An 18460-nucleotide genomic window follows, 5' to 3' on the forward strand; every position below is an offset into this window, starting at 1 on the left:
CGGATGAATGTTCTATATATTTAGTCATGTTCAACGGAGCTATGTGCTTAGTGACTCATAGTAAGTAAATGATGATAAATTGTTCTCCACTTTGCTATCAACATCCAAGTCACAGCACAATAGTTCATGATTATTATTACAAGCAGATCAGAAAAGCATAGAATTGAAGTGTTTCAATCTCATGGATTGCTGACTGCAAGCATACCGAAGGCATGCAAAATGATAGCTCTCTTTAAATATTGCCTAAGGTAATGTATTGCTTTAAATTAGAAGAGTATTCAATACTTTTAACAGCAGAATCCACTGGATATATTTCACTATATGACTGCTTTGTTTTTAATTAGAAAATTATCTGTATAAATCATTTCTTGCTGTAATAAAATGAAACATTTTTGCTTAGAACTGTACTGTTTACATTTCTTTGCCAAGATGGTGTGTACTGTTCTTATTAAATTAGGTACTTGGGGACAGGTTAAGTAATGCAGCTGTATTTAAAAAAAATCATAATGGCACTGGCAATCCTTATTTCATGAAAGTTCTTTTGGGAAATTGTACTAAATGTTTGTGATTAAATCCAATCTGTATTCCTTGGTGCCATCTAAAATTGCATGAATGCTGTTGCATTTCCTGGAGTACTCTTTCAGTCAGCTTTTTACCCCTATCATGGAAAATAAAGTCGTTCTTCCTCAGGCACTCAGACTTATGTCAGACCACAAAACATTTTGGCCAGAACAATTTATTTCTTTTTAAAACTGTGAACTTATTGATGCTTCACCTACTTACAGCAGATGCACTTACCAAATGTGGGCTTTGTTTGATTCAGAGTACGTCAGTATGGGCAGAGGCTATTGCTTAGCAATAAATGCTAAAACACTACTATGGTTATGTGGATTTGTGCATAAATAAAAACACATTTGCAATGAGGATTTTTTTTGTATGTAAACATACAACATTTTAATCAAAGTCAACACAATTTCTTAAGTTGATACTGACAATTCACTAATTTGAAAAAAGCAATTACCCAACTAAGATGTACATCTGTTTTTGATTTAAGCATTAAAGTAACACTATAGTCCAGAAAAAAACAAAATCATCACACCAATTTTTCATCACGTGTATACTAACTTTTTGTATGGCCTTGTATCTTTAATAGAAAACATTAAATTTTACACCACATTTTTATACGTATGAAAAGCCAATGAACTCCTTTTGACAAATCTGCTTTGCAGAAAATTTTGACATTATTGTCCCTCTCTCCCCTCATTAATTCAAATGTTATTTATACCTCTAGGTATAAAAGGCACAGTTTCATAGATTGCATTCATTGTTTGTAGGAGTATGCTCACGTGTAGCATCAGATAACGCCAATAATTAAATTGTCTCAAAAAGAAAGGCATAATCTAACAAAATGCCCCATTAAGACTCCAAAAGAGTTTGAAAATAGTGTTTCAGTCTGGATGCTCTTGCTTGATGTAAATGCTTAAATCAAAATAAATCCTGAATTCTTTGCACATGTTCAAATTTCATGTCAAATATATGTGGAATTATTATGGTTTGGCTTCAGTTCTTTGTGAATGGTGTTCATTATGTATACCATGTGCAATGAGAGACTAAATTGCATAACTAAATTAATCTGATCAATCTGGGTGACTTGCATTTCTGGGAATATGAAGCTAAGTACTATAGAACGGACACAATCTAACTGAGTTGGTTACCTTCATATTTGCAGTTAAGAAAACAAAATGCTACAGTTGTTATCATTAAAGAAACTTTCTTTGCATTTAGTGAATGCTTTTTCTTTGTAACGTGCAATAAAAATACTTATGTATATATTTGCAAGTTATGAGAACATCCATTAACAACAAGTACTTACTGTATCTACACAGCAGCACGCTAGGAGCAGCTTTGTATCTTACTATTGAATAGAAGTGCAACAGAAATTTGAACATTCAAATAATAATTGAATACAAACATTTTTAATTATAATTGACTGTTCAAATAGCTGACCTTGTATTGTATTTACACCACAGCTGTCCACTGTTTAACACTGCTTTCACCATGAATACATAGAATTACATCAGATCATTCATGTGCCAAATACTATAAGAAATATTCCAATTAATGGCTTAAATATCATGGAAAGGATGCAGTAAAACAGTGAAAGACAGCAGGTACCAAGTAAACAAAGGGTGCAACAAGTACTTATTGAATAATTGACCAATATTTAAGCTGCAACAACTTTAAATAACTCTATGCATATTATGAAAAGCATTTTCTACCAAAAGCTGTATTTTGTTCAAAATTTACCAAAGCAACATCAAGTTTCACCTTGCATGCCACTTTGTTGTTCATTCCTTTGAACTTTATATTATTATTTTTCTTTAAATAATGATATTTTGTGATTAAGCAGAATTTGTCCATATTTGTTTGGTGCATCTCAGAGAATAACCGACCTTTTGATACTTCAATGAAATTAACTGTGAAGAGTCTTCAACACTTCCAGTGCCCTGAAATATATTTTTTAGTCAATTCTGTACAACTCTGCAACTCTTTCTCTTGTAGCCCAAAGAACAAAATCTCTGGTGAAAGTATACATTGCATGTAACAGTCTGGTTTTTAGTGAGTTAAAGCTGCATTTCAGCTTGGTAAAACTCCAATGTAATTAACACCACTAAACATTTAAGTCAACTGTTTGAACTATGCCAACCACAACAATGTGCTGCAGTTCTGTTTTAGGATGGTCATGAACTTGATAATGCTACACTTTTGCTAAAGCAATAACATGCACTTTACTGCGTTCGCCTAGTATTTCTTATCAGATATGAAAAACAGAAGAGTTTTCTAACATTACTGTTTCCTGAGCAAGTTAGTTTTTAAACATCCCAGACTAATGTAACAGTAAAATGGGTTTTTAGGCTGTTATGTTGGACAACTTGTTGCAAAAGTAGAGAACCATCTATTCATACAAGAATTTGAATCATCTTGTTTCTTGTGCAACAGCACAGTTTTAAATCTACAATCCAGAATTGCAGTGCTTTCTTTTATGTGAATCAATTAACAGTTTTATCTGGGACTGGAATACTGTTGGCTTTCACAGTAGAACCCTAGAGCAACATCCTACAGCAAGTTTTCTCCTGGGTCTTGTTTAGGTGTTTGACTCATGTTCATACAGCAGTGGCTTCATGTTTTATATCATGGTTGTGTCTGAGTTTGCAAAGCGATGCTCCTGATTAATATATCAACTGCTTCTTCTACATGGCCTGTAAAACAGGAACTCCCCCTGTGATTGTTATTTTTGTCCTTAATCTTGTCAATTCCAATAATGTAATGGGGTTGAAGATGATCACAAAGAGTTCTCCTTCTTTTGTAGAAAAGCCAACCATTGCAGATTTTTTTAAAAAGTCAGCCTGGTACATAGTGTTATCATGGCTTCTAGTCCAGTTTATGAATATTATCAAAGCCTCGCAACAGGAAAAAAAAATGTACATTTCGTTCTCCAACTTTGGATAGACTTGCTTCATCAAAGTCTCCAAAAGGCTTGTAAGATGCCAGAACTGAAGTCATTTAAATAGATATACCAGGCCACCTGAAATTGCAGTAGTTTAAGTAAATGTTAACAGGAACATCCCCATTTGAATGTATTTTGAGTGTAATACATTTTCAAAATTCTACATTGACCCATCATCCAAATCAAGCATTAGTTTCAGAGTGAAAATGTCACAAAACACATTGCAATCCATACTCTGGAAGTTGAAATCATGCTTCAAACAATGAGACAGTTACGTTACATAAGATACTTAATACTGTACTACTCCTGTGCTCTTTTAACTACATTTTCACCCAGTATATACACTTGCTATCTTTTAAAGTAGAAAATTCAGTGTGCGTGTGTATATGCATGTGTGTATTGGTGTGTGCATATCTTGAAGGGTTTGGGTGGATTGGGGGTAAGGTTCAGGATACAGCATGCATGTAATTGGTGAGTCAGAACGATTTCTACAATTTAACAGAACTGTCAAGCAGTCCACTGTCAAATGTGAGATGTGGAGCCAGAAACAGTAGACATTAATATATCTCTTTGGTAGCCCCCTTTATGGGATATCCTGCACAATATTTGAATTCTTTTTAATTTATGTATCTAATGTGTTGCCTTTTGAAATATCGTGTTGAAACTTTTCACAGGTAGACTTCCCTTCTTGTGAGTTGAGAAACCGAAGATGGTTTGAAATCTGCTGTCTGTGTCAGGGGTATATCTTCAGGATTTGCTTCCTCATTTTTAGCATAAGTAGCAGTGTTGAAGTTCTCATATGATGAAGTCAGCCTCTTGTTGAGAAGGTTTCGATTGCGATCACCTATAATCTGAGGGGCACCATTGGCGAGCTTCTCTTGACTGCCTCGATCTGCGACAGGCATGAATGTAGAAAGCTTGGGCGGGTTCTTTTTTCTTCTCTCTGGTGAGGTGCGCACTGGCATCCAACAGGAGTCAGAGTGGCCAAATTCATCACATTCACGTGTACATTTTCCTGTCAAAGCTACATCAGGCAAAGGCCTTGAATCTGTTGAAAAAAAATAAAGTCTTGTTAATGGGCAATGCACATTATCAGTGTATGAAATACAAAGCTGAGATTTTCACATATTACGCCTGCATATGCTCAACTATCTAGGCTGGAGAATTTGCTCCACTGCAGTAGTTTTGCTCCATTGCAGTAATGTCTCCAATGCTTTGCTGAAAACCATGTTTATCATTTCCCCTGCCCTTTTGGCAAAGCAGGAACAGCTCTCACAAAATATCTAATTCGCAAGTGTATTAATTGTAAATGTCAACAGATATTTCTTCCACATGACATACAAATATAATGGGTGTCTTGCTTTGTACTCTTGCGGGATCTCATGGGTTCCTAAAATGACTTGAATTCTTTTTTTTGAAAACTCAATATTAGCTATTAGGCCTCCTCTAGTCTGCTTAGGTATTCAATACTACCACTGGTCTGATTTCTGGCCTTAACTCCACATTTCTGCCTGTCCTAAATAAACCTCAACTCCCTTGTAGATCAAAAAGTTGACCATCTCGGCCTTGGAGATATTGAATGACCTGCCTCCACTGCTTTCTGCGACAGAAATTCCAAAGATTAATAGTCTTTCCGGAGCAGATATATCTTCTCATCTTAATCTTTAAATGATAGACCCTTTATTTTGAAACCATGTCCCTCTTGTTCCAGACTACCTCATGAGGACAAACATTCTTTTAGCATCTACATTGTCAAGTCCCCTCAAAATCCTATATGTTTCAATAAACTGACCTTTCAACACTGTCAACTCCAATAAGCATAGGCGCAAATTCTTTGTAAGACAACATTTCAGCCCAGGAACAACTTAGTGCAACTTTTTACAAGTGCAACTGTATCCCATCGTAAGTATGGAGACCAGAAACGGTAAGCAGTAATTTCAATTGAGTCTCACCAATGCCCTAGTCAGGTATAGTAAATCTTCTCGACTCTTATTTATCATTCCCACTCCACTGCAACCAAGAATTCAGTTATTTTCTTAATTAGTTGCTGTAACTCCATGTTTACTCTGTGGCCAGATGGGCTGCTCAAAAGGCAGAGTTATGAAAACTGGATGATAAATAAAGCATGCTGGGAAATCAAACCAAGCATTGTTCAAACGTACCTGTGCTAAAAACACTGAAATAAATAAGCTACAGAACCAGACAGGCTGCAGCTACAGACAGCACAATATGCATTCCCAGGACAATAGGAAATATTAAGTTGTTTTCCAGAACAAAGGGGCGCCTCACAGCCCTTGCTTGCGAAAGGCTACCTGACCTATATGCCCTGAACACCTTCAGGAATGGAGGTCAAAGGACCACCCTACCATCAACGCATCAATACCTGATTGGGCCCAATCAATCACAGTAATCAAACCCTGACTGATCGATTGGTAGGAATCAAAGACCCTCCCACAGAGCGCAAAAGCTTCCAGGTATAAGAATCACCGCAACACCACCCTTGGGCATATTAACTCGAGACCAACAGCTGTGAAAAGGAGATTACCCTTTTACAACCAGAAAAAGAAGAAGACCAGACAATCATCACTACGTGGATCAAGGCCAAGATGTGGTGCTTTATGCTAATTCAAAGATAAATTAAAGTACAAGATAGTTAATTAGATTTAAAGCTTTAATCGTTAATTTGAGGTGTATTGTTATTATAGTGTTATGTTGAAACAGATAAAGATTATTTCTTATTACTTTAAAAAGTTGACTCACAGTTCTTTGCTGAATATGAGGATCAATACACACTATGTGGCAGGCACAACCACCCCATTTTGTGATTCACATCCAAGGAAACTCAAAACCCTCTGTACTGCAGGATCTTGTGATGTCCTCCATCTAAAACACATTCTGCTTTGCCATTCTTCCCATCAAAGTGGATACATCCAAAATTTCCCACATTATATTTTGTCTAACAGGTTTTGGTCTACTCACTTCACCTATATCTCTTTGCAAATGCTTTGTGTCCTCATCACAATTAGTTTCATCATGTGAAAAGATGCACAACATATCTGTTTGACGTTTCTGACATTTCCTCATTTGCCATTATTTATTTCATAGCCTCAACACCTAAGAAATGAATACATACTTTAGCTAATGTCTTTCCTTTTTAAACTTGTAGAAGCTCTTACTGTTTATAGTTTTTGCTCATTTATATTTTGATTTTTGACTCCTTACACCTTTTAAGTGAGCTTTTGCTAGTTTCTAGAATTTGCCCAATCTTCTACCCCACTGCTAATCTTAGAAACATTAATAAAGGGTAATTTGACACCACCGTTAACTTTCTTACTTAGCCATAGTAGGTGCATCCTTCTCAATGAGTCTTTCCTTTGCAAGTTAATACAGCTTTGTTGAAGTATCTTAAGTGTTTGCCATTGTTCCTCTACTATTTTACCTTTCCACTTAATTTTCCAGTCCACTGTTGCTAACTTCATGTCTCTGTGTCTTTATTTACGTTTTAGAGACTAATTTCAGACTTGGAATTCTCATTCGCAAACTGAATATGAAATCATGTAATGTTATGATCACTGTAACTTAGAGGATCTTTGCTTTTGAGCTCATTACACATGAGCAGGTCTAAAATTGCTTGCTCCCTGGTTGGCTCTCGAATTCATCCTCAAGGCTATCTGTGGCAATTTGATTTGTCCATTGTGTATGAAGTTAAAAATCACACAACACCAGGTTATAGTCCAACAGGTCTATTTGGAGCTTTTGGTGTGCTATTCCTTCATCAGGTAGCTAAGTAGTGCAGGATCATAGGACACAGATCTAGCCCCACTAGCTACGTGACAAAGCAGCAGCGCTCCAAAAGCTTGTGCTTCCAAATAAACCTGTTGGACTATAACCTGGTATTGTGTGATTTTTAACTTTGTCCATCCCAGTCCAACATCGGCACTGCCACATCATTACATATAAAGTTTAAGATCACCCAGAATTTTGCCACTGATTTCTTATGAGAACCCAAACACTTTACAAATAATCTGTTCTACAGTGTAGAGTTGAGGAGTGGGGATGGGTGCAATAAAATGACCTCTCTAGTGGCTTCTTCCCCTTGCTATTTCTTATCTTCATACATACTGGCTCGACATCGAGATTTGTCTGAGGCTAGGCAATTTCATAGAGTCATAGTGGGTGGCATGTTGGCACAGTGGTTAGCACGGCTGCCTCACACCACCAGAGACCTGGGTTCAATTCCTGCCTCAGGCAACTGTCTTGTGGAGTTTGCACTAACCCTGTTGGCCCATATCCCTCTAAACCTTTCTTAAATACCTGTCCAAATGTCTTTTAAATTCTATAACTGTACTTGCATCTACCACTTTTCCTGGCAGTTCATTCCATATACAAACCACTCTCTGTGTGAAAAGGTTGCCCCTCAGCTCCTTTTTAAATCTTTCTCCGCTCACCTTATAATTACGCTCCCTCATTGTGAACTCCCCTACCACAGGGAAAAAAACCTTGGCTATTCAAAGACTTTATCTATGCCCGTCAAAATTTTATAAACCTCTATAATGCCACCTCCCCCCAAACTCCTATGCTCCAATTTTTAAAAAAAGGCCCAGTCTATCCAGCCTCTCCTCAGAACTCAAACCACTGCAGCAACACTGCAACCTCCTCACAGCTCACACCCCCCCCCCCCCCCCCCCCCACCCCACCGCCCCACCCAGCTTTGTGTCATTCACAATGCAGGCTTCAGTGCAGCAGGAGGTTTAAAGACGTCACTTGGACTGGGCATTTTCAGGTGCTGACCTCACACTCTGACTTACAAGGTGTGAAGGGTCCTGATCTGAGGAGAATTGTGGGCACGTCCACTCACCCCTCTCTTTCTCCTCATTTCCCATCTGAATAACCAACAGTCACAGTCGCCTTCCTTAGTGCCACCTCACGCCCATCCTTCACTGTCACTCCTCACAAATGTTGGTGTTTTATCCGCTGCAGGCATTCCATGTCACACACTCATAACTCTCTGGTTTCTCTGTTTGCAGAACTCTGAATTGCTGGTAGTAGCAAATATTGAGGGATCACCGGATTCTGGATTAGTGGTGCTGGAAGAGCACAGCAGTTCAGGCAGCATCCAAGGAGCGATCACTATCTAGGGAAGCCCCCCAAGAGTGCCATGGAGGAGGCAGCCTTGGAGATTGACAGGGTGTAGACTACATACACATTAGAGATGTAGAGATGGGATCTCCCACATAACTGGTAACAGAACAGCCCATGGCAATGACTAATGTTGATTTATGGTTATATAAACTGTAAGATACACACCAGCAAATGACAGTCATGAATCCTTACTCCATGTCAGTTCTATTTCATGCCTGCAATCTCCTACTATGTCCTTGAATTGCTAAGGGGCCAAGGATTCCTCAGAAGAGCATCCTAAGGGTTGACTGTCACTTGCCTTGTGCACTGCACATTGGTACAGATACACTACCTCAGTGAGTCTCTAAGGTAGTTAGCTAAATTTTCACAGTAAGTGACAGGTCAAAAGTGACTCAGCATTTGAGACAGGGACAGGATACTCCAAGCACTATTCAGTTGCCTCTGATTCAAAGAATAGGACTTCTTGAAGCAGCAATAGAAAATGTGAAATGTTGTCTTAGTATTTCCAGAGGGATCCATCTCTATTAATAGTGCCATGATGTCTTTGGCCTTTTCCTTGATTTTGCCTCCTGGAAAGGTTAGACAGCTGCATGCAGAATCAAGGGTGCAGCTACCCATTAACATCTTTGCTCTGATCAATAAGCACCACTCGAAAAATGACGGAGGAAAGCTTCACTGTAGCCACTGAGCATCTCACTAAAGTAAATAAGTAAGTTGTAGTCCAGCTCTTAATAAACCGAGAAATGTGGATGATTCATGCAAAGCAAGATTGAGAAAGACTACATGAATGTAGGATTCTGTTCCAAGTGCCCTGTCTTTTCTTCATTTACACACCTCCATCAATGAGGTCAGTACATGTTGCTTCCTGCCCAGATGGCCAAGACTGCTCTGTACAGATGCCGGGAGAGCAGACTTTAGCAGGTTACCCAGCGGCACCAAATCCCTGAGGACTTGCACCACAAATATTTCAGCTGCCAGATTAGAGAACAAACTCGGATATAAGGCAAAAAGGAATGGCAAGTTTTTATTGTTAAACAAGGAAAAACTCTTAGGTGTCCATAACAATGTCACCATGTTAATATTTTGAAAATATGAAATGAAAGATAAACTTTACTTCAACTCATCACTGTCCAATCATATCCACTATTGCCATTTGTGTGGTTGATAGCCCAGCATTAAGGAATATGGCTCATGAATAATGCAAGGATTCGCAAGGAAATGAAAGGATTATTGACTATAGGAGGGATTTCTGTCAGGCGGAGCATGCAGAAAACAATGGTTTCAACATTGTTGTGTCATAATACTTGATATGCTGAAGGTATCTGAATCATGCTGTGCTTGTCCATCAAAGGCTTCTTTTGCAACAAGTTGACTAGGCACATCAAGCTCCCCTTCCTTAGAGTCATACAGTCATACAGCTTGGAAACAGACCATTCAGTCGAACTTAGTCCCAAACTAAACTAGTCCCACCTGGCTGCTCCTGGCACAGATCCCTTTCAAACCTTTCCAATTCATGTAGGAGAAAGTGAGGACTGCAGATGCTGGAGATCAGAGTTGAAAGTGTGGTGCTAGACAAGCACAGCAAGTCAGACAGCATCCGAGGAGCAGGAGAATCCTGATGAAGGGCTTTTGCCCGAAACGTCGATTCTCCTGCTCCTCAGATGTTGCCTGATCTGCTGTGCCTTTCCAGCATCACACTTTCCTATTCATGTACCTATCCAAATACCTTTTAAATGTTTAATACTACCCGCATCCACCACTCCCTCAGGAAGTTCATTTCACATGCAAACCATCCTCTGTTTTAAAAAAAATTGCCTCCTATGTCTTTTCCCAATCTCTCTCCTTTCATCTTAAAAATGTGTTCCCTCGTCTTGAAATTCCCCATTCTAGGGAAAAGACAACTTCTCATATACCTGATTATTCTATAAACTTCCATCAGGTCACCTCTCAACCTCCTATTCTCCAGTAAAAAAAAAATCCTAGCCTGTCCAGCCTCTCTTTTTAACCCGGCATACTCCCACACCTGGTAGTATCCTGATAAATTTCCTCTGAACCCTCTCTAGCTTTATAATATTCTTCTCATAACTGGGCAACCAGAACTGGACATAGTATTTCAGAAGAGGCCTCAACAAAGTCCTGTACAACTTCAACATGACTTCCTAACTCTTATACTCAAAGGACTGAGCAATGAAGGCAAGCAATGCTAAACATCTTTTTAATCACCCTGCCTATATTTGACACAAACATCAAAGAATTATGTACTTGCACCCCAGATGCGTCTGTTCTACAACACTACCCAAGGCCCTACCATTAATTGAAATAAGCCCTACCCTTGTTTGTTGTACCAAAATTCAATACTTCTCATTTATCCAGACTGAACTCCATTTGCTATTATGTATCTAATTGGCAAGCTTACTCTGAATCCCATTTAACCCAACTTTACTAATTCGTCTACATGTGGAACCTAGTCAAAAGCTTTGCTAATATCCAAATAAACAATGTCTACTGCTCTGCCATCTTCAATTGTTTTGGTAACTTCCTCAAAAACCCAATCAAGTTTGTGAGATATAATTTTCCGCATACAAACCATGCTGACTATCCCTAATCAATTTTTGCTTCTCTAAATGTCCATAAATCTTATCTTTTATTATCACCTCCAACAATTTACCCAAAACTGAAGAGAGACTCACAAGTCTATATCCCCCATTCTTGGGAAAAGACAATTTCTCATATACCTCTGATTATTTTATAAACTTCCATCAGGTCGCCTGTCAACCTCCTATTCTCCAGTAAAAAAAAATCCTAGCCTGTCCAGCCTCTCTTTATAACTCGGCATACTCCCACACCTGGTAGTATCCTGATAAATTTCTTCTGACCCCTCTCTAGCTTTATAATATTCTTCTCATAACTGGGCAACCAGAGCTGGACATAATATTTCAGAAGGGGCCTCAACAAAGTTCTGTACAACCTCAATATGACTCCCTAACTCCTATACTCAAAGGACTGAGCAATGAAAGCAAGAAATGCCAAACAATGCTTTTTAATCACCCTGCCTATATTTGACACAAACATCAAAGAATTATGTACCTGCACCCCAGATGCCTCTGTTCTACAACACTACCCAAGGCCCTACCATTAATTGTAATAAGTCCTACCCTTGTTTGTTGTACCAAAATTCAATACTTCTCATTTATCCAGACTGAACTCCATTTGCTATTTTCAGCCCATTAGCCCATTTGATCAAGATCCCTTTGTAATCTTAAAAAACCTTCTTCACTGTCTACTATAACACCAATTTTGGTGTCATCCACAAACTTACTAACCATGTCTTCTATATTCTCATCCAAATCATTTATATAACTGACAAACAAAAGAGGACACAGAACCGATCCCTGTGGAACACCGCTGGTCACAGGCCTCCAGTCCGAAAAGCAATCCTCTGCCATTACTCTCTGTCTCCTGCTTAGATTATGTATCTAATTGGCAAGCTTACTCTGAATCCCATTTAACCCAACTTTACTAATTCGTCTACCATATGGAACCTTGTCAAAAGCTTTGCTAATACCCAAATAAACAATGTCTACTGCTCTGCCATCTTCAATTGTTTTGGTAACTTCCTCAAAAACTCAATCGTTTGTGAGATACAATTTTCCACATACAAAACTATCCCTAATCAATTTTTGCTTCTCTAAATGTCCATAAATCTTATATTTTATTATCACCTCCAATTTACCCAAAACTGAAGAGAGACTTACAAGTCTATAGTTCCCTGGTTTCTCCCTACAACCTTGCTTAAACAAAGGTACAACATTAGCCACCCTCCAGTCATCAGGTACCTCACCCATTGTTATCGATGATGCAAAAGAGGATATAAAGCGTTCCTCACTTATTCAATTCTGCAGCACAACATTGTACAATGTGCAGCAGTCCAGTACCATTCTAGACTCTCTTTGTTGGTGTTTAAGGAAGGCCACCCTCCAAACCGTCTGGGCACCTGAAACACTTCTTTAACCACTCAACGGTTTGCTCATGGGTCATCTGGCACTATGTGCCCGAAAATCAAAAGGGTCAAGAATCAGACAATCGAGTCAAATTAAAATCTCCGGCAGAAACTCATGATCGTGGAGTAGAACTGTTCCCATTTTCATGGGGCTCTGATTGTATCTTTCGTCTATGTCGGTGGTAGGGTTAGTTATTGGCATCATCAATCGCATCATTCATAGGTAGTCCTGATTCTATTGTTATTGCTCGTCTTGTGCCTCATCAGAGGTTCGAGGTGGAGCTGTGTAAGCTACTATCATATTGTAGTGGAGGCCAACACCTGGGAGATAGGTTCACTCAAGGACAAAGGAGGGAATTTATGCGTATAGCCAGAGGGAGTGGGTGAGGTCCTCTATGAATACTTTGCATTGGTATTCATGAATACCATACTCATCCCTAATTTTAGCCATCATCCATGAAGGAGAAGGACATGGATGATGGCTAAGATTAGGGAGGAGTATGTTGATAGTCTGGGGCTTGTCGATATTAAGCAGGTGGTGATACTGGGTGTCCTGAAAAACATTAGAATCCCTACAGTGCAGAAAGAAGCCATTCAGCAAATTATATCAATACTGAACATCGAAAGAGTATTAAAGTAGATAATTCTGCAGGGTCTGATGGGATCTATCCCAGGATATTGAAGGGGGAAAGGGAGGAGATTGATGGGGCTTGTATCTTCTTTAGCCACAGGCAAGGTTCCAGAAGACTGGAGAAAAGCCAATGTTCTTCCTTTGTTTCAGAAGGGCAACAGTAATAATCCAGGAAATTATAGGCAGATGAGCCTTCTGACAGTGGTAGGAAAATTATTGGAGAAGATTCTTAGTGACAAGATCTACTTGCATTTGGAAAATAATTGATTTACTGAGATAATTAACATGGCTTTATGCAGTGGTGGGGGATTCTTGTTTCACAAACTTCATTGAGTTTTTTGAGCAAGTAACAAAGATAATTGAAGAGGATATGGCAATGGATGTTGTCGATTTGGAATTTACTGAAGCATGTGACAAGGTCCCTCATGGTAGTCTAGTCCAGAAAGTAAATTGCATGGGATCATGGTAAGGTGACAAATTTGATATAAAATTGACTTGGTCATAGAAAATAGAGGGTAGTTGTAGCGGGGTGTTTTTCTGACGATGTCTGTGACCAGTAGTGCTCTGCAAGTGCTGAGACCTTTGTTGTTTGTAATAACTATAAATGACTTAGATGAAAATGTAAATGGTTGATTAGTACGTTTGCAGAAGACACAAAAATTGGTGAAGTCATAGAAAGTGAGGAAGGTTGTCAAAGGATATAGATCAGTTGAAAAGATGGGCAGATGGGTTAAATGGATTTTAAACTGGACAAGTGTGAGGTGATGCATTCTTGGAGGTCAAATGCAAGAGCAAAGTGTACAGTAAATGGCAGGATCCTTAGGAGCACTGATATACAGAGGGATCTTGGGTGCAAGCCATAGGTCCCTGAAAGTGGCAACGCAAGTGATAAGGTGAAAAGCTTGCTTCCTTCACTGGTTAGGGCATTAAGTGTAAGAGTTGGCAAGTCATGTTGCAGCTGTATAAGACTTTATTTCGGTCACCTTTGAAGTATTATGTTCAGTTCTGGTCCCAATACTGTATGAAGGATGTGGAGGCTTTGGAGAGGGTGTAAAAGGTATTTATCAGAATGTTGCCTGGATTGGCGTGTATTAGCTATAAAGGAGAGGTTGGATAAACGTGGATTATTTTCTCCAGTGTACTGGCTGAGAGGTGACTTGATAGAAGTATACAAAATTATGAGAGGCATGCCGACAGGGTGGATAGTCGGAGTCATTTTCCCAGGGTGGAAATGGAAAATATTAGGTGGCACAGGTTGAAGTGAGAGGAGAAACGTTTAAGGGAACTGTGCAGAAAGGTTTTTGACACAGAGCTGGTAGGTGTCTGGAATACCTGCTAGGCGAGATGGTAGAAGCAGATATGTTAGCACAGTTTACCAGACATTTAGATGGACCAATGAACAGGCAGGAAATAGAGTGATAGAGATCATGGGCAGGCAGTTTTGAATGCCATCACAGTGGGCACACAGGCATGGTGGGCTGAAGGGCCTATTCCTGTGCTATTCTATAAAGTGAGAAAAGTCCAAGGTAGCAAAAATGATTTCCAAAATTTTGAAAAGTCACCTTAAGCACAGTGCCAGTACATGTTCAGACTTTCACCTAGTTTCTATATTTAAAGGCTTTGTAGCCTAAAAATATGCTGTACTCTATCTCTGTTGACCCTGGAGAATTTTAGAGACTTTGGGAAACTTGTAAGCTAGCAGTTAAAGGCATGCTGCAGGATTAAATATGTTTTCAGCTTCATTTTTTACATACTTAATTCACAGATGCATCCTCAAGGTGTACCTCATATGCCTTTGAAAGCACATTGGTTAATATACTGAATTGGACACCATGTTGGGCCCCTGATATGGCAATACTTCACACACACCACCCAGTGCGTGAAAAGGTTGCCCCTTAGATCTCTTTTATAACTTTCCCCTCTCACTCTAAACCTATGCCATCTAGTTCTGGTCTCCCCACCCCAAGGAAAAAAAAACATGTCTATTTCCCCTACCCATGCCCTTCATGATTTACTTCTTAATATTTTTAACCCTTCCCTTAACCATCCCCCCACCACATTTCCCCCCCCCCCCTTGCAAGTTACTGTTTTGCCTTAAATCTTTCAAACCTATTTATGTTGCACTCTAAATTAGGGGAAATTCCTTCCTCCAGATCTAATTTCCTCTTACATACTGCAGCAAAAGGAAAGCTGCATTTGTACACAACTGTATCTGAGTTTTCTCTTGCAAGGATAGATTGAAAATGAAATTCAGTAATGTCAACCTTTGTAAAAACTAATTCTCACCGGTGGAAAGCATTTCTGACTTGCTTCAAAAACACCAATAAATCCTGATTCAACTGCAATTCCTATTGCCTGGTCCTGCCAGTGATAGATATCAAAAATATTGAAGATAGTCAGCCCCACCAGTCCTTGAATCAAATGTACGTTCTGCAAATTCCACACTGCACATATTAAGAATCAAAATATTTCCTGCTCATTTAACCAAATCTACCCTCTACATGCTAAAGTATCAATTTATTACATCCTCAGAACACAGGGCAGAGATGCTGAAGAAATATAGAATCTGTTCTTTTTCATTCAATTTTACAGTCAGTAGTGAAGCAGTGGTGTATGTGCTTAAATCAATTTACTTTTCTCAGTGGCTGTTTGTTTAGAACATTACCTATTGGCTGCAGGGTGGATCCATCAGCGAGGTACATGGGGAGACCTGGTGAAATGGTGCATTGCTGGTGAAGCCCCACCCTGTTTGATAACAAAAGCATAATGTGCACCCCTAAAGACCTGTCTTTACCTCAATGACAGGCAAGTACATGTAATAATTTTAAGTGTTTTCTGCTTTTAATTTCAGTCCCACCTCCATTTTTTTTCCCAACACTAGACTTCCAAGACAACAATGGAACTGAGGCATCTGTTGGCAGGGACAGTGATGGGAGTGTGGAAGGAGTACTGAGAGTGGTGGGTGTTCTGCCTTCACCATGTATTTGTACCTAATGTGGCAAAATTTGAGTTATCTCATGTAATATAAGAAATGAACATAGGTAACTTAACAATGAAAGAACCAACAGACAATTATTGGAGCTCACTGTTATATAAAACACAAGGTGCTCAGTCACTTCAATGTCTGGGCTAGTATTTGGTCACATACTGTACCAGGTAAAAACAATGACTGCAGATGCTGAAAACCAGAGTCTAGATTAGAGTAGTGCTGGAAAAGCACAGCAGGTCAGGCAGCATCCGAGGAGCTGGAAGATCGATGTTTCAGGCAAAAGCCCTTCATCAGGAATCCTGATGAAGGGATTTTGCCCGAAATGTCGATTTTCCTGCTCATCAGATGCTGCCTGACCTGCTGTGCTTTTCCAGCACTACTCTAATCTACACAATGTACCATGCTTCCATCAGTATATCATGATTTAAGTGGCCTGAGTTAAGATGGAGTATGTCATCTTTATACCATCTGGTCATATGCTGTCTCTTAAAGGTATTCTGATGCATTAAGTGTTGACATAATAAAACAGTTAGCAGTGTGCCAAGGAAGAGGTATGCTGGATTCACTGACTGACCACAACAGGCCATCAATGTGGGTTTCCTCGGAAGCCCTTTCAGGAAGAATTCAATTTCTGGATTGGAGTATAAGGTGTTCATCAGAGGTGATTGTGCCACTGCAATCTTAATAGTAGCAAACATCTTACATTTGAGGCATCAAATCAATTTCACACTGTTTCTTGTCTGTCTGAAGTTTGTAGGTTATGCTGGCATATGGTCCCGCAAGTATCAGCTACCTCCTGAAATTGTAGGACATCCTTTATATCTAGTCTTGTGATAGTCAGATTCCCAATAGACATTGTCTATCCCTCTCCATAATTATTGTCCAGTGGGTTTCTTTGGATAGCTATCAGAAGTGGGGGAATTGGTTGCTATTTCCCCTCCCTTGCTCAGTGGTCTTTGGCAAACCGAGATGCCATATGTCACACAATCAAGATCAGTCGCTTGATTACTTTCTGGCAATCAAAGAACAGACAGGCTAGGTGGGCTAGTTATTACCTACACCATTCAGGAGACCCTGTATTTTTATTCTCTGAATTCTGAAATTAAATTCTGTTAATAAAGCAATTCTAATATTTTAGCAGTTTAGGGAACCATGGATATTAACTGCTATTCAAAATAAATGAGAAATCTACTTTTCAAAAATTGAATAGAATTCAAAGATGTAAGTGAGATAAATTCTATTAGTTAAACTTGATCTGTTGAAACTAATGGCCCTCTTCAATGACCAATCCCTTTGACATTTGTAAATGCATCTGTCACTTTAATGCTTTAATGCAGGCAATAACACACTTTTGGATGTGGTTTAATAATTACAGCTCATGGAACTTCATTGCAAAGTAAACACAAAAGGAAAGAGAAAACAAGCATAATCATGAAAATATTATATCCGATATAATTGATTAATACTGTTTTGTGGAGTCATACAGTGGATCTGGGCTCTGTGCCATTATTGTAATATGTACTTCATATTTGAAAGAATCAGCATATTTCCATACACGTAAGGATAGAAATACCTAAACAGCAACTGAAGAATATTCTAGCAGTGCTATAACCTAAGCCGTAACTATCACCCTGAATAGGCTTTTACAGTGTTTATCAGCACACTGGTGCAAAACAGCTGTGGGATAAATTTGTTGAAATAAAATCAACTACATAATCCAAATTTGAGATATACAATGAATATTACAAGTATTAATTTGTCAATTATTAATTGAGCATTTATGTTTTATGACAGAATAAAACCAATAAGCAACAATCAAGCCTTGTTTTATTTGTAGCAACCTTGATTGCAGAAGAGTTGAAAAGTGTGGTGCTGGAAAAGCGCAGCATGCCAGGCAACATCTGAGGAGGAGAATCGACGTTTCGGGCATATGCCCTTCTTCAGGAATGAGGCTGGTGTGCCAAGCGGGCTGAGATAAAAAGGAGGGTGGGTGGGGGGAATTTGGAGGAGGGGCGCTGGGAATATGATAGGTGGAGAGAGGTGAGGGTGATAGGCCAGAGAGGGGGTGGGAGCGGAGAGGCAGGAAGAAGATTGCAGGTCAAGAGGGCAGTGCTGAATTCAGGGGTTGGGACTGAGATAAGGTGGGGGGAAGGGAAATGAGGAAGCTGGAGAAATCTACATTCATCCCAT

General features: G+C 39.2%; 1 protein-coding gene across 3 annotated transcripts in view; it reads right to left on the reverse strand.

Moving 5' to 3' along the window:
* Positions 1–926: 926 nt before the first annotated feature.
* The window catches only part of pcdh7b (protocadherin 7b), a 391978-nt gene continuing 374444 nt past the window's right edge, over positions 927–18460 (reverse strand). Inside the window, exon 3 of one of the 3 annotated variants that reach the window (XM_043693476.1) lies at positions 927–4556. In XM_043693476.1, coding sequence (XP_043549411.1) covers positions 4177–4556 — 380 coding nt within the window. In that variant the 3' untranslated portion in view covers positions 927–4176. The remainder of the gene's footprint in view (positions 4557–18460) is intronic. The other 2 variants (XM_043693499.1, XM_043693486.1) reach the window with 2 other exon arrangements.

The sequence above is a fragment of the Chiloscyllium plagiosum genome, chromosome 1 (genome assembly GCF_004010195.1).
Source record: "Chiloscyllium plagiosum isolate BGI_BamShark_2017 chromosome 1, ASM401019v2, whole genome shotgun sequence".
Taxonomy (NCBI): Eukaryota; Metazoa; Chordata; class Chondrichthyes; order Orectolobiformes; family Hemiscylliidae; genus Chiloscyllium; species Chiloscyllium plagiosum.